General features: G+C 39.6%; 1 protein-coding gene across 3 annotated transcripts in view; it reads right to left on the minus strand.

Annotated features, from left to right (window-relative positions):
- The window catches only part of SVEP1 (sushi, von Willebrand factor type A, EGF and pentraxin domain containing 1), a 194,890-nt gene that overhangs the window by 17,420 nt on the left and 152,748 nt on the right, over positions 1-24,722 (minus strand). For all 3 annotated transcript variants that reach the window (XM_081573900.1, XM_081573904.1, XM_081573897.1), the window contains 7 exons: positions 23,243-23,915; positions 16,329-19,120; positions 12,988-13,213; positions 10,108-10,263; positions 5,326-5,389; positions 3,568-3,741; positions 2,223-2,399 (listed from right to left, as the gene is read on the minus strand). In XM_081573900.1, the coding sequence (XP_081430026.1) occupies positions 2,223-2,399; positions 3,568-3,741; positions 5,326-5,389; positions 10,108-10,263; positions 12,988-13,213; positions 16,329-19,120; positions 23,243-23,915 (4,262 nt within the window). The remainder of the gene's footprint in view (positions 1-2,222; positions 2,400-3,567; positions 3,742-5,325; positions 5,390-10,107; positions 10,264-12,987; positions 13,214-16,328; positions 19,121-23,242; positions 23,916-24,722) is intronic.

Consider the following 24,722-nt stretch of genomic DNA (forward strand, 5'->3'; position numbering starts at 1 on the left):
TCAGTCCTTCCAATGAATATTCAGGACTGATTTCCTTTGGATTGATTGGTTTGATCTCCTTACTGTCCAAGGGAATCTCAAGAGTCTTATTCAGCACCGCACTTTGAAAGCATCCATTCTTTGGCACTCAGCTTTCTTTGTAGTCCAACTCTCACATCCATACATGACTACTGGAAAAGCCATACCTTTGACTATATGGACCTTTGTTGACAAAGTGATGTCTCTGCTTTTTCATATGCTATCTAGGTTTGTCATAACTTTTCTGCCAAGGAGCAAGTGTCTTTTAATTTCATAGCTGCAGTCCCTGTCCTCAGTGATTCTGGAGCCCAAGAAGATAAAATCTGCCACTGTTTCCATTTTTTCTCTATTTGCAGTGAAGTGATGGGAGCAGATGCCATGATCTTAGTTTTTGAATGTTGAGTTTTAAGTCAGCTTTTTCAACCTCCTCTTTCACCATCACCAAGAAGCTCTTTAATTGCTTACTTTCTGCTATTAGAGTGGTATCATCTGCATATCTGAGGTTGTTGATAGTTCTCCTGGCAACCCTGATTCCAGCTTATGATTCATCCATCCCAACATTTCACATGATGTACTCCGCATATAAATAAGCAGGGTGACAGTAAACAGCACTGACATACTCTTTTTCTAATTTTGAACTAGTTCGTGTTCCATGACCAGTTGCTTCTTGACCTGCACACAAGGTTTCTTGGAGGTAAATAAGGTTTCTTGGAGGTAAATAAGGTGGTCTTTAATAATTCTCATCTCTTTAATAATTTTCCAGTCTGTTGTGATCCACACAGTCAAAGGCTTTAGTGTAGTCAATGAAGCAGATGTTTTTCTGAAATTCTCTTGCTGTTTCTATGATCCAGCGAACATTGGCAATTCAATCTCTGGTTCCTCTGCCTTTTCTAAATCCAGCTTGTACATCTGGAAGTTCTCAGTTCACATACTGCTGAAGCCTAGCTTAAAGGATTTTGAGAATTACCTTGCTAGCATGTGAGATGAGTGCAATTGTGTAGTAGTTTGAACATTCTTGGGCATTGCCTTTCTTTGGGATTGGAATGAAAACTGACCTTTTCCAGTCCTGTGCCCACTGCTGAGTTTTCCAAATTGGCTGACATATTGAGTGCAGCACTTTAACAGCATTGTCTTTTAGGATTTTAAACAACTCAGCTGGAATTTCATTACCTCCACTAGCTTTGTTCATAGTAAAGCTTCCTAAGGCCCACTTGACTTCACATTCCAGGATGTCTGGCTCTAGGTGAATGACCACACCACTGTGGTTATCCAGGTCAAGACAGGGTTAATCAAGGTTATCCAAGTCATTAAGGGAAAGGAGGGGGAGGGATAAACTAGGAGTTTGGGATTGACAGATACACAGAAATATATATATATATAAAATAGCATAGGGAGTTGCATTCAATATTTTGTAATAACTTACAATGGAAAAGAATTTGAAAAAGATTATATACAGATATGTGTAACTGAATCACTCTGCTGTTCACCTGAAACTAACAACACTGTAAATCTAGTATACGTCAGTAAAAGAAAAAAATAAAACAGCAAATGCTTATGTATACTAAAATATTAAAAAAAAAAACACAAAGACATGTCAAGAGTTGTCACAAGGCTGCAAGAGATGCTGCCAGACTGTTATGTATCAACACGGTGCTAGCCCACAGGTTCTCCAGTTGTGTTTTTAGGACCAGCAGTATTGCCATCAGCAACACCTGGGAAACTGTTAAAAATGCAAATTCTCAGGCCTCACCCCAGACCTACTGAGTCAGACAGTCTAGAGTGGGCCCTGTTTGTACCATGCCTGCTAGGTGGTTCTGATATCCGCTCAAGTTGGAGAACTACTGTGAAATAAATTTTGTATTCCAAAGCCCATTAATGGATAGTTTAGAGACTCGACAATGCGGAGAAAAATATGTATTTTAGATTTAATATCCTGCCCAGTCCTGGAAAGTTGTGATTTGAAAATCTATTCAGTGAATCCTGGTCAGGCAGGTTTTAGCCTAGTTCTGGGAAGTTTCTCTTTATGTTTGGATTTCAAATTAAATAAAAAAAAATTTTAAGTCACCACACAGAAGTTGATGACCATGATAAGACAGAGATCTAAATATTTACATGTAAGTTACTTGATTGAAAATAATCTCAGGAAGATGAGAAAATTTCATTCCCCACTAAGTAAATTCACTGGCTCCCACGTGTCCACCTACTTTCACATCTGGCACTTGTCTGCGTCCACGTCTCATCAGGGTTGCAGGTGATAGTGCTCTGGCCCCGGAGCAGGAAGCCTTCCCTACACTTGATAGACACGTTTTGATCGACATAGAACTCCTTTTCAGAAAGCACAGCATTCTCAGGGATCACAAATGGGACAGGGCATGGATTTGCTGTTAAAAAGAAAAGAAAATGTTTACTGTATTTCCTCTCCTTTTTTAGTTTGTTTCTTTGAAGGCAGAGTATGAACTCTGCCCGAGTTGAGTTCCCAGTGATGACACTATGAGGCTTCAAAATTAAGAACTTCAAACATTAAATAGACTTATTTTGCATTCCCATGAAATTATCTGTCAGGATAAAATAGGTAAGAACTGAAAACATCAAGCTATTCAACCACTAATGCATGGTCCTAAAACTCTAAGATGGCAAATTCAATGTTTGTTCACAACTGCAGCCCTTCACCAGGGAAACCAAAGCTGTGCTAGAAACCAAGGAGTATATCAAACACTCCCTTCATATTTGAAGACTATTAAGAACATGGGATGAATGCTACCTACTGTCCCTGTACTTTCTTTTACTGAACATCCTTCAGAAGGATGAGCCAGAGAAAAGTCAGACATTTCTCAGAGAGCTGAAGACCCACACTTTAACTTTAGACCCACACTACTCTATCAGAGCTTAAATTATAGAGCGTTCCAGGCTTTTTGATAAAATGGACTCATTTCTACGGGTTTGAAGGAAAAACAGGAAGTGTTGCTTTTAGTGTAAGAGGTGATGCACTTATCAACACTGATTTCACGCAATTTCAGTTTTTCTAATTTTCAATGGGCACAAAGTCTTTGTGAGCAAGAAGGGTGTCACCTGAATTCCAAAGGTTTGATTAATGTGTTGTAATACTTTAAACAATAGCTAGAGTCTTCTTCTCAATTTATATCTTACTTGGGAATACTGTTTTCATTCCAGTGGCTATAGCTAATTATCTTCATACATTATATTTATGTTTACTTTATTATATTAATATTGAACATTAAATATATTTTCTTTCATCACTCCTATCACATGTAATTCATTATACATTTATGTCAATTTTTTTTAATTAAGTTGCCTTTTCTGTGAGTGTTTTGGACTTATACTCATCCAAGGAATCATATGAAAGCTGATTCTCAGACAGGCTATTTTATATAATACAGTTGTTTTTTAAAACACCCCATAGTATTCGGCTTGGATATGCACAGATTTCTTTCTCTGGGACAATCTCACTTATCAATGGAGTTTCTACTATGTTTTAGACATTTGGGGAAACTGAATCTGATTTAAACCCCTCCTGCGGTCAACACACACGTTTGCAGAGAGGAACAGGGTGGCTCCAAGTCCCATTTTCTGTGCAGGAGGCCTCGGGCGCCCCTTCAAGGCTGTAGCCTCTGTTGCAGAAATACATCACGCTGGGCCCAGAGGTACTGTTTTCAACTTCAGCTTTCCCATTCAGAAACTCAAGTGGAGCTTCACACATGATCTCTAAGAAGAAAAAAGCAAAGACTCATCTTAAATGATTCTCCCAACCCTCTTCTTTATACAAGGAATTTATATCACTTATTTGATAATTTAGAAAGAAAAAGAAAACCACAGAAAATAACAGGATTCACATAGTGTTCTATTACTATCTTACATTCCAGAGATAAAAGCTATACAAACTATTATCATTGTAGCTTGAATTAAAGCTGCTGCAAAATTCCCTCACCAACCCCAGAAAGAAAGAAAGAAAAAGAGAAAGAAAGAAAGAAGCTGAAATAGCTCAGTCATGTCAGACTCTTTGCGACCCCATGGACTGTAGCCTACCAGGCTTCTCCTTCCATGGGATTTTCCAGGCAAGAGTACTGGAGTAGGTTGCCATTTCCTTCTCCAGGGATCTTCCTGACCCAGGGATCGAACCCAGGTCTCCCACGTTGCAGGCAGATGCTTTACCCTCTGAGCCACCAGGGAAGCCCCCACCATAGCAGTTTCCTATTTCAGACACGTTTCCTTTTTGTTCCCCTCTTCCCTCCTCTACACATACATTCACTTTTGATCATGCATTTTTTGATCATGAACAACTGAAACAAAAAAAAAATGCTATTATCTGGAATGCCCATTGATGCGAATATTGAGATGTTACTCAATGTTTATGTATGTCTTTCTGTATGCGCACACACAGAGTTCTCTTTTAGAGCTACAAAGTCATACTCTCCCTTGAATTTTAGCCATATAATAGTGCTTAAAAGACTTAAGATTCCTATTGCATACAAAATCTGCTCATTAATCTACATTCAAAACAAAGTGAACAAAACTCAGGTACCCCAAGTCCTAGTGTTAGCTTGTCACTAACTTCATTTCTGATACTGGGCAGGTCATGTCCCCTCTCCCAGTTCATTCTTTCTCATTGGTTAACCGAAGGGGGTAGACTAGATTATCCAAGAGGTCTCTTCTGGTTTGAAAATTTAATGACTCCTCCAGAAATATTAAGAGAAAAAAAATTTAAACTTGCCATTTGACTGGTTTGTAACTATTGCATTTAAATACATTGCTTTTTGGCAGAGGAATCATATGAGCCATATCCTAGGAACTGAGTCACTTGAATTCACCCATATCTTGCTAAATAAACTTGGCTGTTCTCATATGATGAATTAATGCAAAATTCCACCAAAAATGTGAATATTCATTTGTTGGACAGATGTGTCAATGTTACTTTAAGAAGATGTCAGTTTTGCCCACTACCGTGACCAAGGCAACAGCTCTAAGTCTTCTAAATTATCATCATTTTGGGGGAAACCCACAAAAAGAAGGCAAGTAAACTTAATAATTAACTAGTTTTGAAACAGAATGTTTGCCATTCCAGAGTCAGTAATCCTGTGCTCTGTTCCAATCTAATCATTAATCTCTTCCACAGTTTTTCACTGTTTTATTGGTTTGGTGCCAGTGAGCAAAAGCCCATAAAAGGTTTTCATACAGTTCATGGAGTCAAAATTTGTTTTTAATTACAGAAACAACTTGCAAAGAAAATGTGGCCACATTGTTATTCTGTGTCCCTAGTATCATTTTGGGACTAAGAGTCATTTGACTTACTTTTGCATGTTGCCAGCCCTCCACTCCACTGTCCGTTCTCCTGACATACCCGTTCTCTGTTCCCCTGTGAACCAATAAGAACAGGTCACTGAAAAGACGATACCGCTATAATGAAAAAATACGAGAATGAAAAGTCAACTCAGCTGTGAACTTGAAATTCTCGGCATTGGGATGCTAAATGGGCTCATTAAATAAATATAGTTTCAGAAGTAGGTTTAGACTTTCAAAAATGTTTTCATCAAATTACCTCAAAATTCATATTCTGGCTGACCAGTGTAATTCAGGTACAGACTTTGTTTCACTTTCTGCTTAAATGACAACTAATTATAACTAGCAGCAAAGACTGATGTAGAATGTGTCTGAAATGTCTGAGACATATATTTGCTTAGGATTTTTAAAAATATTTTGAATTGAGTTTATTTTTCAGTATCTGAGAGGTACAGCAAAGAAGTGAATTTGTTTATATATACCCTTGGACATGAACTAGGTCAAGATATTTTATTGATATCAGGATTGAATTTTTTGACAATGTAACTTATCCATTACATATAAACTTACCCTATTAAGGGCCCAAGCAAGTAAAATTTTAAATATTTTGAGCAAAAATCTTTCTAAAAATTTATTTCCCTGCCTTCTGAAATAGAATAAAAATAATATAAACTTATTTGAAAAATCATTTATAGTTGTCATCCTCGATAGACTTTTGACATATTTTCCTATATTCTACAGCCCTTTGGCACGGGGTGGGGGTGAGGGAGGGGGGAGGGGGAGGATATCAGCTGTTTACCCCTCAGAGTTATTATATGCTGAGCTAGGCTGTTACTGGGTTTTCATTTATGGATATAATTTTTATGCATCCTCTTTTTTTGTGGTTTATCTTTTCTTGTAATCACAACTGTTTCTAATGATAACCTTTTCCTATGTTTTAAATTCCTAATTTGCTATGGAATAATTAATAAGATAAATAAAATTCTGTAACATTATGTGTTCTAAGTAGTATGTTAAGGGGCTTGGCTTTAAGTATATGAACTTCAGCACATGGATTTTGTCTGATGGTTTTTCAATCCTCAGAGTTCTTTGGATACACATTCTCGGACCTGGTTCTAAATTAGCAATATGTCTGAAAAGGAGCTATCACCTCCACTTTGATTTTTATCTGCTCAACTGTTGTCTTTCATCCTTAATCTTCTGCTACTCAAAGGTATTTTCTTTGAATTTACTGACAAAGCTTCACCTACAAAAATTCCACCGACATCTATGGAAGGATACTCACCTGACCTTCCAAAAAATAACTGAACCAAAAAAATAAACGTTTTAAAAAATATATATTATTTTCTTCTTATTGAAAAAAGTAATATGTGTTGATTATAGAAGGCTTAGAAAATATGAAAGAGAAGTAAAAAGTTTTCTCGAATTCTTCATCCAGAGATAAACCCTGTTAATATTTGCTGTACTTTTCCTGCGCTTATACACTTACATATGCGAAGGAAAATATACATTCTAGTTTGTGAACTATTTATTAATTTTGAGGAAGTATATGATAAGCTATTGAAGTCAGCTCCCTATTTGGGTGTTCCAGAGTGGACTACACTCAAGTTGTTAATTTAAGCCAACAGTATTTCTCTCACTAATTTTTTTCCTTCTTTAATATTTTGCATAATAAATATTCTGTTTCAATCATGTCAATTTTTGTTCCAATAAAATTCTATTTTCAGTAGGTATTGCTCTAAAAAGAAAATCAAACACTATCTGTTGGCTCCCTTAGCAAGTTGCAAATTTTACTATTTATTATTTTATGATTTATTATTTACTTTCCCTTCTCCCTTTTTCTCTATTTCTTTACATATCTTGTTTTTGATGATTAAGCTGGAGTTTTAGAGCCAGATTAGCATCAAGTTACTATTTTTGACATAATATATCTGCTTACTCAACAATTAAGTTAGATAGTTATATTAATTTTTAAAATCATAGAAACCACTTTACTGCTCATTAACAGCAATTTTAGAACATGATTATCCCATTTTTGTGTTCTTTATTTTGATTTATTCCTCAGTTGCCTGTAGGGATTTATATTTCGAGACGATCACATGTGTAGTGACATTTGGGGGATTTAGATGTCTCAAAAAGGTTGGTAACCCTTATATAAAAATGATAACATTTACAGAATAGAAAAACTGACCATTAGTTGTCTTAGTTGCTTTGTCTGACTTTAGTAATCATATGAATACTAGGAGTAACGACAATTACTACCCTCTATTGAGCTCAGACATTGTATAAAGTGTGGTGCTTGCCACTTTCTTTTATCTCTAATCCTTGCAGTAACTTTGCAAAGGTGGTTATCACATACTGCAGACAGGATAAAACAGAGGCTCAGAGAGGTTCAGTCAGTTCCCCAGCATCTTTACATCCGGCAAAAGCAGAGAGCCTGCAACAGAGGTCTGCTGGGACTAAGTCCCTATTCTTTCCCAGCCACTGACCTTTGGCACTTGGGGGAACTTGTTAAAAAAATGCAAAAATTCAAAAGTTATTTTTATGGTAAGACTTTTCCCCTAATTGTATGTTTTTCCATTGAGAGGCATAATGTTTGGCTCCATTATTTTTTTGACATCAGTAGCCATGCTGATGAAAACCTGAATTCATAAGAGTTGCAAATTCTGAGATTTGAATTCTATCATTATTGACTGGAGTTCATCTACTATTTGGTTATCTAGTCATTGAGTTGGGGTTCTCTGGTGGCTCAGCTGGTAAAGAATTTGCCTGCAATGCAGGAGACCTGGGTTCTATCCCTAGGTTGGGAAGATCCCCTGGAGAAGGGATAGGCTACCCACTCCAGTATTCTGGCCTGGAGAATTCCAGGGATTGTATAGTTCATGGGGTCTCAAAGAGTCATTCAGCTAGCCTTGAAAAGATACTTTTCCTCCTTTTGTTGTACTTTCAAAATAATGAATTTGCTGCTGGGAATCCCCTAAAAGTTACCAAATAATCTTTTAGTATCATTTTGAGTCTGTCATTCATGATGTATTTGATGTGTCCATTAAAGTTATTACCCTTAATGACACTAAAAAGGTTTCATCTTGGCCATCTTGGGAGCCTTATCCAATTGGCTCCCGAGGTCTTTTTTTAAAACTTTATTTATTATTTTTGGCTTTGCTGGGTCTGTGTTGCTGCACGGACTTTTCTCTAGTTGTGGTGAGCGGGGGTTACTCTCTAGTTGTGGTGCACAGGCTTTTCATTGCAGTGGCTTCTCTTGTTGCAGAGCATGGGCTCTGGAGTGAGAGAGTTTCAGCAGATGCAGTTCCTGGGCTCTAGAGCAAAGGCTCAATAGTTGTGGCGCACAGGCTTAGTTGCTATCCCAGCATGTGGGATCATCCTGTCCCTGGGATTGAACCCATGCCTCCTGCATTGGCAGGTGGATTCTTTACCTCTGAGCCACCAGGGAAGTCCGTCTCCTGAGTTTTCTTTTTTTTAAAAAAACACATTGCCTTTGATAGATTCCCTCCTGTCTCATATGATAAAGATTTTCTAGGCTAATCTTTTACATACCACGTTCCAGATCTGGATTTGATTATTTCTGTAAATAACTGGACATAAATATTTAGAGACAGTCTCTCAGGTACTTCAAACATGTAGCTTGGAATAAGAACAATCGCTATAACATCTCTTTCAATTTTGTCGTTACCACTGGGATATTTCCAAAAATTTTAAGGTATATTATCCACTTCCTCAAATTTAATGACCCATCAGTTTGTTTTAGATTTTATACCACTTTTCTTCTTAACAAAATGCAAGGTTAGTACTCTCACATGAAGAACAACTGAGTTTCAAAAACAGAAAAGCTCTCCAATTGCCATCAACTATTTCATTATCATCCTTTTCTCCCATAAAAAGAGAATCTTTTGAGGAAATAAAACAAGATCCACATAAGCCTAGTTTCATCTTTCATGGACCTTGCTTATGAAAATTCTCTGATTCTATGGTCAACAGGAAAATAATGGAACACACCATACACATTTAACAAATCTTTGGCAATCAACACTTCTCAAAACCTACATTTAATACTGTTATAACAACAAAAACAGGGAAGAAAGCTTCCTGAAAAATAAAAGGGCAACATTATGCAATATAAAAAAGGCCTCTTATATTTCAAGTTTGATGATGTGATCATGTTTTGATGGCAGCATTCCCACCAGAGTAAATTGGTGCTGCTAACGGGGTCGCAAAGAGTCGGACACAACTGAGCGACTGAACTGAACAAGATTTTAATATTACAAACCAGGCAGGCGTGATCTTGAGACCCATCATTTGGTTAAAACAGCTCTGAGGAATTTTTTTCAGGCTATATCTACCTTGAGGGAACCTGGAATCTCAATAAAAAACCCTCCAAGGTATTTGACCCCATGGCTTGAGGAAATTCTAGCTGTGCATACGTAAATCCCTGTAGACATTGCCCCATGGTGACAGATTATGCAAAATATGGTTAACAGGAGGCCAAAACATAGGTTTAAGTGACCAACTAACAATATCAGTCTTGGGGCGGGTATGTAAACTCCATTTTTTTCATGGCTTTGGTTTTTTAATTTGAAACTTATTCTGCTTTTTAAAATTATAAGTCACTTTAAATACTTCCAAGAAAAGGTTAAGCTATAAAGCAACAATGTATAAAAAAGTGTAAAAAAGTCTTTTAGGACCCAAATCAGTGAGATAAAATGGTGTAATACTAAAAGTATTCCTAAGTATATTGGAAAAACAAATTAATTCTAGTTAGACAATTTGTTTGCTTACCTCTAACTCATAGCCATTTTCACAGTGATAAGTAATCATGCTTTCAAAGTTGTATTCACTGCCAAACACAGATCCATGTTCTGGACTTTCAGGTTTCCCACAAGAAATTGGACTGCAGGATTCATCAGCAAATGGGGGCTCCCAGGTGCCGTCAAGCTAAATAACAATTATAAGATACACTTAGGAATTAGTGCACATGAATGAAGACGTCTGCAAATACTGCTCATATAACAGGATAATCCTCAAATGATAGTCAAAGGACCTAGAACTTGCTACTACTTCTGCTACTTATTATCTTTGACCTTAAGAAACACACGTTAATTATTAGATGGTCATCAGTAAACAATTTTAGACATTTCTAAAACTCATAAAACAAGCATTTTCTTCCTAATAAAATTCTTTAAAAAAAAAAAAATCAAGAACACTAAGAAGTACGTCTTCATTATGATGAGAACTGTATGGTAGATACAAATATTCCATGACTTAATACACCCTTATATTTTACATAATTCTACATTTTAATTTAAAGCTGATAAGAAATAGACACGTTTAGACATACCACCCAAAGTTTAAAAAGATGGCTTCCTTTTCTCCATGTCAACATGAATACTTAAAAACATTCTATGACATATTGTGAGCAAGTCACCAAGTTAAAAAAACAACAACAACAACACACACAGAGACATTACTTTGCCAACAAAGGTCTGTAGAGTCAAAGCTATGGTTTTGCCAGTAGTCATGTACAGATGTGAGAGCTGGACCACAAAGGAGGCTGAGCACTGAAGAACTGACACTTTCAAACCATGGTGCTGGACAGTCCCTCGGACAGGAAGGAGATCAAACCAGTCAATCCTAAAGGATATCAACCCTGAATATTCATTGGAAGGACTAATGCTGAAGCTCGAATACTTGGGCCACCTGATGCAAAGAGCCAACTCATTGGAAAAGATTCTGATGCTGGGAAAAACTGAGGGCAGGAGAAGAAGTGGGTGGTAGAGGATAAGATGGTTGGATGGCATCACTGGTTCAGTGGACATGAGTTTGAGCAAACTCCAGGAGATTGTGAAGGACAGGGAAGCCTGGTGTGCTGCAGTCCATGGAGTCATAAGAGTTGGACATGACTAAGCGACTGAACAACCAAACACACACACACATTTACTTTATTCCCCCACCACCACAATTAGTATTAACATTTTCCAGTCTTCTTTTGGGGTGTACAAAGAGGTGCACACAGATGTTTCCCTTGAAGACAGTTATTCTCTTGCTAATGTTATATTGTTTTCTTTGAGCAAATAGCATATGAGTTGAATAGCAGTTGAAAGAGGACTTGAGACTAAACCCTTTATTCTACAGATGAGCCAAAAGTAATTATATATATATATATATTAATATACACCTGTAACATAATTAACCATTCCCCTAATGTTGGAAATATACATTATATCTAATTTTTCAATGCTATAAATAATGCTTCAATAAATATATGTCTTGCACAGATTATTCTAGGTATTTCTATTAACTGTTAAAAACTACACAGTATTATTTTCTTTTGATGTATCTGGAATTTATTTTAGCATATATTAACTTTTCCCCTAGTGGGAAAAATCGTCATTGACTCCTTTATTAGGATCTGCTTTTGATAATTTCTTCCACTTCATTCATTTCTCCTTCTAAAAAATTTCACACTAATGCCATGCTGATATGTTGTTGTTCAGTCACTAAGTCATGTCTGACTCTTTCCAACCCCATGGACTACAGCAAACCAGACTTCCCTGTCCATCACCAACTCCTGGAGTTTACTCAAACTCATGTCCATTGAGTCAGTGATGCCATCAAACCATCTCATCCTCTGTCGTCCCCTTCTCTTCCTGCCCTCAATCTTTCTCAGCATCAGGGTCTTTTCCAATGAGTCAGCTCTTCGCATCAGGTGGCCAAAGTATTGGAGCTTCAGCTTCAGCATCAGTCCTTTCCATGAATATTCAGGGTTGATTTCCTTAAGGATTGACTGGTTTGATTTCTTTGCAGTCCAAAGGACTCTCAAGAGTCTTCTCCAACACCACAGTTCAAAAGCATCAATTCTTTGGCGCTCAGCTTTCTTTATAGTCCAACTCTCACATCCTACATGACCACTGGAAAAACCATAGCCTTGACTAGATGGACCTTTGTTGACAAAGTAATGTCTCTGCTTTTTAATATGCTGTCTAGGTTTCTGATAGCTTTTATTCCAAGGAGCAAGCGACTTTTAATTTCATGACTGCAGTCATCTGATAATCCCTAATTAGATTGGATTAGGAATGCCATGCTGATAGGAGCTAAGCAATTCTAAGTAACTTTATAAAGTGACATAAGCAGAGGCAGAATTTGAGTCCAATTTGTGTCTTCTGCCTCTGCTCTTCTACTAAAACCAGAAACATATGTGCTAACAATCAGGGCTCATTTCTATGCAGACTGTCTATGTGTAAAGCATTCACATGGTTAATCTGTCATGAAATCTCTTGTTACAGATATTTTAACATTTTATCTATCTTTGATACTTTTCACCTACCCTTGGCACTTTCTTATTTTAAAAAATGAGAATATTGGAAAGAAATATATGTTTTTATATTTCTAAGAAAAAACTCCTCAAATTCTTTGACAGGATTGGAAACTTGAGGCATTTTCTCTTTTCAGGATAGCAAGATACTGCCTGTGTGCATATATATCTATATCCACATACTTATACACACACTTACTTATACACTTACACATATATCCATACGCACACACACCCAGCATAATACACACTTACATATATATCCACATACACACACACACTCACATATAGTATAATATATATATAGATGAGTTACATCCTACAGGTTCTAATTAAGAAAATCTTACCTGACATGTTGATATATTAACTCCCTCATAGGTATACCCTTCTGCACATGACAAAGACACTTGCTTATTTACACTGAAATCATCTCCATGAACAAGTATACGTGTTACATTTGTTGGCAGAGGACATTTTTTAGGACTGCAAGAAATTATCTCAGGGAACCAACGACCATCTTTCTGACAGGTGAATGTGTCTATACCTGTATCCATCATATAACCTTCCAGACACCTGCAATGGAAAAGAAAAGTGAGTGCCTTAAATGGAGTGCAAGGTAGTTGGTGACTTATTCTTGGATACAAGAAGTTGCTACAAAGCTCAGCAGACATTTTATGTGATGTATTAAAACTGACTCAAATGTCAGGGAGATGGTGTTGCCATGCAAAAACACCAGGACAATGATAACCAGATTAATCCTTAGTTATTCACATTAAAGAGTATCCAAGTCTAAACTTGCCTTAAATTCTGTTGACATGATTTACCTTTGCTCTGGATGATACCATTATTGAATTCATTTTTATTCTGAAAATACCTAACAGTTCAGGATATTCTAGACAAGGTTCAAAATAAACTCGGATACTAGTAAGAATACAGCACAATTAGTATTTACTGGGAATCTATTTTGTTACAAGCACTGTTCTAAGTCCTCTACATAGTGTGTGTCTTTTCATCTTGTTTAGTAGTGATCATGTAACAGTAGTATTAGTGTTCAAATTCAAGTCAATCTGACTCTAAACTCTCAATGATTTTGAAAATGTTGCATTTTTTTCATTCAGCATATGTTTACAGAATATTTATTAAATTTCACTCACTGTTCTAATTACTCTACAGATATTAAATTATTTTCATGTCAACTCTATGAATAGGTGTGATTCCTTTTATTCCCATTTTATAGGTGAAGAGACTGACACTAGAGAGATTAAATAACTTCCCCAGGAAGCAGCAAAGCTGAGATTCCTGCCTAGGGAATCTGGCTCTAGAGGCCCTGCTTTTACCACTATGCTGAAACAATTTAATTTGTATTGGGTGGGTATACTTTCAAAATTTCACAAACTACCAGGCTAGCTAACAATCACAGGTTTGCAAACTTGGAATGATCTGGTTACTAACAAGTGAAGATCTGAAGATAGTCAACACACAAGGAATAACAAATAGGAGAGTCTTAGGAAGCAGGTGGTATTGTGATTTCTCAAGCTATCTGACACATGAACATCCAAATAGAAAACTGCAAATGTACTTCAAAAGTAAGGAATAATTTTTGTTTTTCTTCTTGGTGCATAACCCACTATTCCTTAGCTTTCATTTCACTGACAATCTTCCCTTGGGTCTGTTTCTTACTGAAAGTAAGAGAAAATGAAGAAGGGCTAAAACGTCTACAATAGACAGGCTTAAGAAGAGTTCTTAATAATAAAACTTAAGAAGCCAATATGTGAAGAATAATCCCTAATTCCTTCAGAGATACCAACAAAATCTAAATTGATTTAGAGGGTTGAGATATATTTGCACATTACAGGCATTTATTCCAATAAAAATCTAAATTATAAATTCATTCCATATTTTCTCATCTTTTTTTAATACTACAGTTTAAATAGAGAACTTTTCAGCAAAAAGGCACCATTTGTGCATTAAATGCTTAGTTTGCTCAGATAGCATAGGTTGGATGTCCTCTTAAGACTGTCTCTTTATTTATGTTGCCCATTGAAAGTATGTGATTTTTGACCTGAATTCTCCAGTTTTTGCCCTATTTCCCCAACATTTACATATATGAATATAATTCTTAGGTGATACCAAAGAAATTTATCAGTGTACCATTCAAAAAAGAGCCTATAATTTAATAGCTAACCCCACTCCAGTACTCTTGCCTGGAAAATCCCATGGACGGAGGAGCCTGGGAGGCTACAGTCCATGGGGTCGCTAAGAGTCGGACACAACTGAGCAACTTCACTTTCACTTTTCCCTTTCATGCACTGGAGAAGGAAATGGCAACCCACTCCAGCGTTCTTGCCTGGAGAGTCCCAGGGACGGAGGAGCCTGGTGGACTGCCATCTATGGGGTCGCACAGAGTCGGACACGACTGAAGTGACTTAGCAGCAGCAAAGCTAGTTAGGAAGCAACAGTTAGAACTGGACATGGAACAACAGACTGGTTCCAAATAAGAAAAGGAGTACGTCAAGGCTGAATATTGTCACCCTGATTATTTAACTTATATGCAGGGTACATCATGAGAAACGCTGGGCTAGAAGCAGCACAAGCTGGAATCAAGATTGCCGGGAGAATATCAATAACCTCAGATATGCAGATGACATCACCCTTATGGCAGAAAGTGAAGAAGAACTGAAAAGCCTCTTGATGAAAATGAGAGAGGAGAGTGAAAAGGTTGGCTTAAAGCTCAACATTCAGATCATGGCATCTGGTCCCATCACTTCATGGCAAATAGATGGGGAAACGGTGGAAACAGTGTCAGACTTTATTTTTCTGGGCTCCAAAATCACTGCAGATGGCTACTGCAGCCATGAAATTAAAAGATGCTTAGTCCTTGGAAGGAAAGTTATGACCAACCTAGATAGCATATTAAAAAGCAGAGACATTACTTTGCCAACAAAGGTCCGTCTAGTCAAAGCTATGGTTTTTCCAGTAGCCATGTATGGATGTGAGAGTTGGATGGTGAAGAAAGCTGAGTGTCAAAGAACTGATGCTTTTGAACTGTGGTGTTGGAGAAGACTCTTGAGAGTCCCTTGGACTGCAAGGAGATCCAACCAGTCCTTCCTAAAGGAGATCAGTCCTGGGTGTTCATTGAAAGAACTGATGTTGAAGCTGAAACTCCAATACTTTGGCCACCTCATATGAAGAGTTGCCTCATTGGAAAAGACCCTGATGCTGGGAAGGACTGGAGGCAGGAGGAGAAGGGGACGACAGGATGAGATGGCTGGATGGCATCACCGACCCAATGGACATGAGTTTGGGTGAACTCCAGGAGTTGGTGATGGACAAGGAGGCCTGGTGTGCTGTGATTCATGGGGTCGCAAAGAGTTGGACACGACTGAGTGACTGAACTGAACTGAACTGAAAGCTAGAGGATGTTGCTGGTCCAAGGAGCTCAACAGAATACATTAATTATGATAATTGTATTAGAAACTATAATCTGAAAACGTGGAAATTTACTTTTACAAGGAAATCTATGGATAATTATGGGCAGAATAAGGCCAAGTGTTAAAATCTTCAGTTTTTGGAGAACAGCCCAGAGAAGATGCTTTTCTTCCCAACTAGCTTAATTTCTGATTTATCACCTTTCATTTTACAACCCTCCTGTCTGTGCCCCCCGGAGACTCTAGAGCCATGGTCTTACCTGAGCTTCACTTGACTTTCATAGGTGTGTGCTTCTCCAGTTGCCACTGCATTGGAGACAGATGGTGGAGGTCCACAGGACAGGGGCTCACAGACTGGGTAAGGCTGGCTCCACGTCCCTTTCTCTGTACAAGTCAGATCTGAACTGCCTCGGATGACATACCCAGGCTTGCAGGTGTAAGTGGTCACATTTTCCTCCAATGAACCCCTCTCAATGATGAATGCATTTGGTATTGTTGGAGGAGAACCACAAGAAGGGTGTTCACAGCGTGGGAAGTCAGAGCTCCACTGGCCATCAGCGTCACAGGTGATCTCAGAGAGTCCCAGGAGCTGGAAGCCTTTGAAGCACCGAATCTGAGCTGCCTTTCCACAACCGAAATCTGTCCCATTAACAGCTCCACTCTGAATGGGTGGTGGGGAGCATTTGCAAGGCAAGCACGAAGGTGGGCTGCTGCTCCAGGAGCTATTCAAGAGACACTTTCTTGAAGGACTTCCATGGAGCTTATAACCGGGAAAGCACTGATACTCTATCTGCCCTCCATGGTAAGAGGAAAAGCCATTAGGGAAGCCATGGCCAAGATCTTCAGGAGGGCTGCAGCTGACTGGTTTACACACGGGAACCTGGGCATCCCAGTTACCATCTGACTGACAGGTGAGTCTGGGGGCCCCATGTAACACATACCCATCCTGACAGTGGAACACCACTTCCTTCCCGAAGCCATAGTCCAGGCCATCCATCACCCCATTTGCCACCTGTGATGGGGGAGCACACCGGACAGGCACACAGATGGGAGTGTGTCCACTCCAACTTCCATCAGCAAGACAAGCACGACGGCTGGCCCCCTCCAGTAAGAAGCCTGTGCTACAAGTGTACTCAACCTCTTTCTGGAATGTATATCCCTCTCCCTTTACCTGGCTGTTGGCTGAGCTTGGGGGTGAACCACAGTCCACGGGAATACAAACTGGCTCATCCCCATCCCACGTTTTATCTTCTCGGCACGTTCTCCTGCTGGTGCCATTCAGCACATACCCAGAATCACACTCATAGTACAATACGCTCAGGTACGAGTAGTTGCTTCCTTGGATGGAGCCATTTGTAACTGGATTTGGTTTGGGGCATGAGATGGCCTCACAGCGTGGGGAAGTACTGCTCCATTCTCTGTTCCTTAGACAAAGTCTGATGTCAGAGCCCACCAGAGTGTGCCCAGGTTTGCAGCTATACTGTATGGCACTGCCCGTGGTCGTCTCTGTAACATGCAGAAAGCCATTTTCAGGAGCAATGGGCAGGTCACATTCAATTGAAATGCATGATGGTGCACTGCCATTCCAAGTTCCGTCTTCCTGGCAGATCAGCACAGCATTCCCCAGGAGTTCATATCCTGGATTACAGCCATATGAAACCAGGGTGTTGTATGGAAATTTTGCCGAATGCATAGCAGGAGACCCCTTCCTGTTTCCCCAGATTTTAGCCACTGTTCCCAGATGATGAGGGGGGTGAGGAGTCACATGTGGAACTTCCATCATGTCATTTTCTTGGTTAAGATATCCCTGACCATCTCGGACCACAGTAGAGTCTCCAAAATCAATGTGAGGGGGGAGACCACAGTCGATGGGTACACATGTCGGGATGGAACTTGACCATCCAGACTCGTCACAGGTCTGCATGGCGTGACCAGCTACCTGGAACCCAGGGAAGCAGCTGTAGATGATCATGGCACCGTAGCTGTAATCTGCACCTTCTACGAACCCGTTTTCAATGGGTTGTGGGGGATCACAGTGGATGGCACTGCAAGATGGGACGTCCACATCCCAGTCACCTGTCTCTAAACAAGTCAAGGCTTTGGGACCTTCGAGCCTGAAGCCTCGGTCACAAGAGTATGTAATGGTTTGCCCATAGTGTAGCTTTGTGTAAGAGAATTTGCCATTCAAAATCTCCTTGGGCTTTGGGCACTCAATGGGTTTACAGGTTGGTTTTTTCCCAAGCCAGTGACCATTTTCTCCACAAAGAGTGGTGGTATTGCCCACCAACTCAAAGCCTGGCTTACAGGTATACAGAGCTGTGCTCAGGTAGGCGAGACCTTGCACATCGATGATGCCATTGAGGATTTCCTCCGGTTGTGGGCATTCTACTGGCACGCATTCTGGCAGTGGAGAGCTCCAGGTACCATCAGCTTGGCAGGAGGTGGTAGGATCTCCTTTTAAGAAAAACCCATCCACACAAGAATACTTGACGGTACTTCCAAAATGAAGAGCAGAAGAAGGAGCAGGGACACCGAAGGAAATGAGGGGCGGCGGGAGGCATAGAACCATCTTACAAACAGGGAAAGAATCATTCCACTGCTGGGATGGCAAGCATCTCAGGACAGAGCGGCCCTGGAGGACGTGCCCTTCCTTACAGGAAAATGTCACCACTCCCACCTCCGTGGTCAACTCCTTCAATACGAGCTGGTTCTCCAAGAGGGGTGGCTCTGGGCACTTGGCAGGCACACACTTTTGGTTTGGCTTCTTATTCCATTTGCCAGATTTCAGGCATGTCCAAGAATGATCACCAATAAGCTCGTAACCCTCATTACAGAAAAAGTGAACCTTGGCCCCTACTTCAAAATGTTCTCCTTCTGTGTAGCCATTCTGGATCGGGGGAGGTTTCCCACAGTTGAGAGGGATGCATGACAGGGGGGATTCGCTGTGCCAGTGGCGATTGGCTTGGCAGACAAACACAGGACTTCCGACTGACTTATAGCCTGGGTTGCATTGGTATCTCACTTCACTCTCAAAGGTCCTGCCAGTTGTATTCTGGATAACAGGGAGAAACAATTAAATGCAGTTTGTATAACAGATAATATAAATAACAAAATACAGTGAATCATAGTAAAGAACTAAACTAAAATGCCTGTGTTAAAATAAATCAATTAAAACATAAGCAAATGAGGACTTAATATTTTTCCAGTAGGTCCACTCTATTTTTTCAATTTCAATAAATGATAAGGATGGTAGAAGGTCAAATTAAATAATCAGTCCCTACAGCAGAAATATTAGCCACAGTGGTAAGACCATAATAAGTAAAAAATCAAGTCTCTAAATTGATTGATGAGTAGATGGAGCAATACCAAAAATTATAAACTGCTTGGTAAATTCAAAAAAATCTCACAATGCTATAGTTTGTTGTTTTACTCACAGAAAAGAAAACATACACAACACAAAAATACATCTGTTTGTGCTGCTAAAAAAAATTTTTTTTTAATGGGTATGGACCTATTGTCAGAGTTTTGCATTCATTTTTAATACATTTAAAAAAAAATTGCTGCCATAACATAAGGGTGGAAAATAAAAAGTAGTATTTTATCTTTTAAACAAAAAATGTAATATTTATGATCTCAACATTCAGATACATAAGTATATAATAATATATCATTTTAGGCAATACTAAGATGAATGAGTTATGAAAACTTTAAAAACATTACAATGGTTCTTTTGTTAGTGATCACAGTAAAGTCTAGCTTCTGTCAGGGGCACGGCTGAGATAAGCTATCCCACATCCAAGGAGTGGCGGCTGCGCAAGGGCCCAGAGGAACTACTCCATGCCTGAGGCTGGGGCTGCGGCCAAGAGGAGTTAACCCAGGTCCAAGGAGTGGTGGCTGCGCGGGCACAGGAGGGCCAAGAGGAGCTACTACATGGTCAAGGTCAGGAGGGGCGGCCATGAGGAGATATCCCACGTCCAAGGTAAGGAGCAGTGGCTGCACTTTGCTGGAGCAGCCATGAAGAGATACCCCACGTCCAAGGTAAGAGAAACCCAAGTAAGAAGGTAGGCATTGTGAAAGGGCATCAGAGGGCAGACACACTGAAACCATAATCACAGAAAACTAGCCAATGTGATCACACGGACCACAGCCTTGTCTAACTCAATGAAACTAAGCCATGCTGTGTGGGGCCACCCAAGACAGATGGGTCATGGTGGAGAGGTCTGACAGAATGGGGTCCACTGGAGAAGGCCATGGCAAACCACTTCAGTATTCTTGCCTTGAGAACCCCATGAACAGTATGAAAAGGCAAAAAGATAGGACACTGAAAGATGAACTCCCCAGGTCAGTAGGTGCCCAATATGCTACTGGAGATCAGTGGAGAAATAACTACAGAAAGAATGAAGGGATGGAGCCAAAGCAAAAACAATACCCAGCTGTGGATGTGACTGGTGATAGAAGCAAGGTCCGATGCTCTAAAGAGCAACATTGCATAGGAACCTGGAATGTGAGTTCCATGAATCAAGGCAAATTGGAAGTGGTCAAACAGGACATGGCAAGAGTGAACGTCGGCATTCTAGCAATCAGTGAACTGAGATGGACTGGAATGGATAAATTTAACTCAGATGACCATTATATATACTACTGTGGGCAGGAATCCCTTAGAAGAAATGGAGTAGCCATCATGGTCAACAGAAGAGTCCGAAACGCAGTACGTGGATGCAATTTCAAAAACGACACAATGATCTCTGTCTGTTTCCAAGGCAAACCATTCAATATAACGGTAATCCAAGCCTACGCCCCAGCCAGTAATGCTGAAGAGGCTGACGTTGAACGGTTCTATGAAGACCTACAAGACCTTTTAGAACTAACACCCAAAAAAGATGTCCTTTTCATTATAGGGGACTGGAATGCAAAAGTAGGAAGTCAAGAAACACCTGGAGTAACAGGCAAATTTGGCCTGAATTTGAGTACAGAATGAAGCAGGGCAAAGGCTAACAGAGTTTTGCAAGAGAATGCACTGGTCATAGCAAACACCCTCTTCCAACAACACAAGAGAAGACTCTACACATGGGCATCACCAGATGGTCAACACCGAAATCAGATTGATTATATTCTTTACAGCCAAAGATGGAGAAGCTCTATACAGTCAGCAAAAACAAGACCGGGAGCAGACTGTGGCTCAGATCATGAACTCCTTGTTGCCAAATTCAGACTGAAATTGAGGAAAGTAGGGAAAACCACTAGACCATTCAGGTATGACCTAAATCAAATCCCTTATGATTATACAGTGGAAGTGACAAATAGATTTAAGGGACTAGATCTGATACACAGAGTGCCTGATGAACTATGGACAGAGGTTTGTGACATTGTACAGGAGACAGGGATCAAGACCATCCCCATGGAAAAGAAATGGCTCTCTGAGGAGGCCTTACAAATAGCTGTGAAAAGAAGAGAATTGAAAAGCAGAGGAGAAAAGGAAAGATATTCCCATTTGAATGCAGAGTTCCAAAGAATAGCAAGGAGAGACAAGAAAGCCTTCCTCAGCGATTAATGCAAAGAAATAGAGGAAAACAACAGAATGGGAAAGACTAGAGATCTCTTCAAGAAAATTGGAGATACCAAGGAAACATTTCATGCAAAGATGGGCTCGATAAAGGACAGAAATAGTATAGACCTAACAGAAGCAGAAGATATTAAGAAGAGGTGGCAAGGACACACAGAAGAACTGTACAACAAAGATCTTCACGACCCAGATAATCACGATGGTGTGATCACTCACCTAGAGCCAGACATCCTGGAATGTGAAGTCAAGTGGGCCTTAGAAAGCATCACTACAAACAAAGCTAGTGGAGGTGATGGAATTCCAGTTGAGCTATTTCAAATCCTGAAAGATGATGCTGTGAAAGTGCTGCACTCAATATGCCAGCAAATTTGGAAAACTCAGCCCTGGCCACAGGATTGGAAAAGGTCAGTTTTCATTTCAATCCCAAAGAAAGGCAATGCCAAAGGGTGCTCAAACTTCTGAACAATTGCACTCATCTCACACACGAGTAAAGTAATGCTCAAAATTCTCCAAGCCAGGCTTCAGCAATACATGAACCGTGAACTTCCAGATGTTCGAGCTGGCTTTAGAAAAGGCAGAGGAACCAGAGATCAAATTGCCAACATCCACTGGATCATTGAAAAAGCAAGACAGTTCCAGAAAAACATATATTTCTGCTTTATTGACTATGCCAAAGCCTTTGACTGTGTGGATCACAATAAACTGTAGAAAGTTCTGAAAGAGATGGGAATACCAGATCACCTGAACTGCCTCTTGAGAAATCTGTATGCAGGTCAGGAAGCAACAGTTGAACCTCTCTGTATTTGGACATAATTATTTACTTTGTTTACCTATTTATTTCTTGGGTACCCCACATACACGTAAATACCATGATGGACCTAATCACAGACCTATTTCGAATTATTAAATACTAGAGCTCGATTACTTACCTGATAACGTAGTAGGAGCTCCAGAAATATTTGTTAAATGAATAAATGAAGAAAGCCTTCTTACATATACTAGACACTCTCATTTCAATGCAAAGTTAATACATCTGAGCAAAGGTCTTAGACAAAGGCTTTCACTGTTTTAAAATATAAAGGAGAAATGGTGCTATATGCATGTGTGAATTTTTAAAAAGTATTTAATTAGAATATAATCTCTTTAAAATGGCCATTGATTTGGGGGAATAGATTCTTATTCCTGATTTCTTTATAGATTTAATCAGCAGACACATATGAATGAGAAAGGAGGACATTTGTGGATATGATATAATGCTTTGCCCTGATAAAATTACCTTCAGGTGCCCTAAAAGAAAATCACAAAAGCTGTCTTACAGTGAATGGATGGTTTAATTCTCTCCAATTTTTACTGCCTATAGATTTAGTCTCTTGTTATTCAATTATATGCTCCTGCTTCTTTACTTTTCAACAGCATTTTAAAAAAAATTGGAGTAGAGTTGCTTTACAATGTTGTGCTAATTTCTGCTGTACAGCAAAGTCAATCAGTCACATGTATAAGTATATCCCCTCTTCCTTGGATTTCCCTCCACACCCCTGCTTCTGAGTAAGCCGCAGTGGGCTGGCACTGTCAGCGGTGAAAGCCAGGGACACTTGTGAATCAGTCTCTTACCTCCAGAAAGCCATTCTCAACCTTCGGTGGATCACTGCAAGATACAGGGTGGCACGTGGGTATGGGGCTGCTCCACTGTCCTGTGGCTTCACAGGCACTCTTCTTCTCCCCTTTGATGTAGAAGCCCCTGTTGCAGCTATAAGCCACCATGGCTCCAAAACTGTAGTTTGATCCAATTGCATAGCCATTCATGATGCTGGGCGGCTCCCCACAGCGCACAGGGATGCACTGGATGGACATGGGGGAAGGGCTCCACTGCCCACCTCGCAGACACTCAATCTTTGCTGAGGTATTCAGGACGAAACCCTCCATGCATTTGAAGCTCACAACTGAGCCTGCTGCAAATTTTGCTTTGCTCACGGATTCCAAGATGCTGTAGGAAACAGCAGGGGGTTTTTCACAGAAATGAGCTATACAGCGGGGCATGGCCTGACCTTCTGGGGGAACCCACTTGCCCTGGGCATTGCAGAGGAGCTGGGAGTTGTCTGCCAGGCTGTAGCCGTCTGAGCAATAGTAGAACGCAATGTCTCCAAATAGCCGATGGGCAGTCTCTGGGGAGGCGTGTTCCACGCTGGGCGGCTCGTCACAGGAGACGGCCAGACATTGCTGGTCACTTCTGCTCCACTTGCCACTGGCCAGGCACTCAACAGTATCAGGACCAGCAAGGGTGTAGCTATTAGATTGGGGAAAGAGAAACAGTAACCAAGTATATTATTTGAGAAAAGGTGTTTGCATCTTATTCTGTTTTTATTTTTGATCTTTCCAACAATGACTTTACGTTTATTCTTTATCCTTTAAAACAATATTTACTGTTTGAATTTGAGCTTATTGACCAAATCATCTTCATTTAAGATACACATCTTGGTAATAATACTAGGGCTCATTCAGAAAGGGAAGTAGATTTTTGCTATTTAAGAAACTCTAAAAATTGTTATACATTTTCTTACAAATAAAAATGAGGAATAAGTTATGGTTCTGTTTGACTCAACTCAGTTGGAACTTCATCCGTCTACAGAGAGTTTCAGTTGCTTGACTTGATCATTAGTCCTAAAAGCTCTGATGAATCCTAGGTAGCCTCTAAGTAATGCTTAGTTATTCACTTACTTATAATCAATGAACTTTAAAGAAGGGATTATAATTTCAGTCTCCAATGTTTCCTAAGGCCTTAACCACATGGTTAGCATTAAAAGCTGTGTCTGATTATGGCTATTCAACCAGCACAAATACATTTTGCTTAATAACTCTCAGTCTTTTTTATGCACAAGGCTTTTCTCCATATATGATGATAGATTGATGACTTACAAATATCTTAAATTATTCTCAAGTACTCTCTCAATGAAGTAGAACAAAATATTAGGATATGTAGTATTAGAATAATTACACTCTGATTTTCGTTCTCAGTTTCTTACTGAAAAGAAAGAGGATGGGGAAACTAAAACGAATGCCTAACATTTGATTGGTCCGTCGTTCTGATACTAAT

Source organism: Giraffa tippelskirchi, chromosome 1 (genome assembly GCF_054371585.1).
Source record: "Giraffa tippelskirchi isolate mGirTip1 chromosome 1, T2T-mGirTip1v1.2.pri, whole genome shotgun sequence".
Classification (NCBI taxonomy): domain Eukaryota; kingdom Metazoa; phylum Chordata; class Mammalia; order Artiodactyla; family Giraffidae; genus Giraffa; species Giraffa tippelskirchi.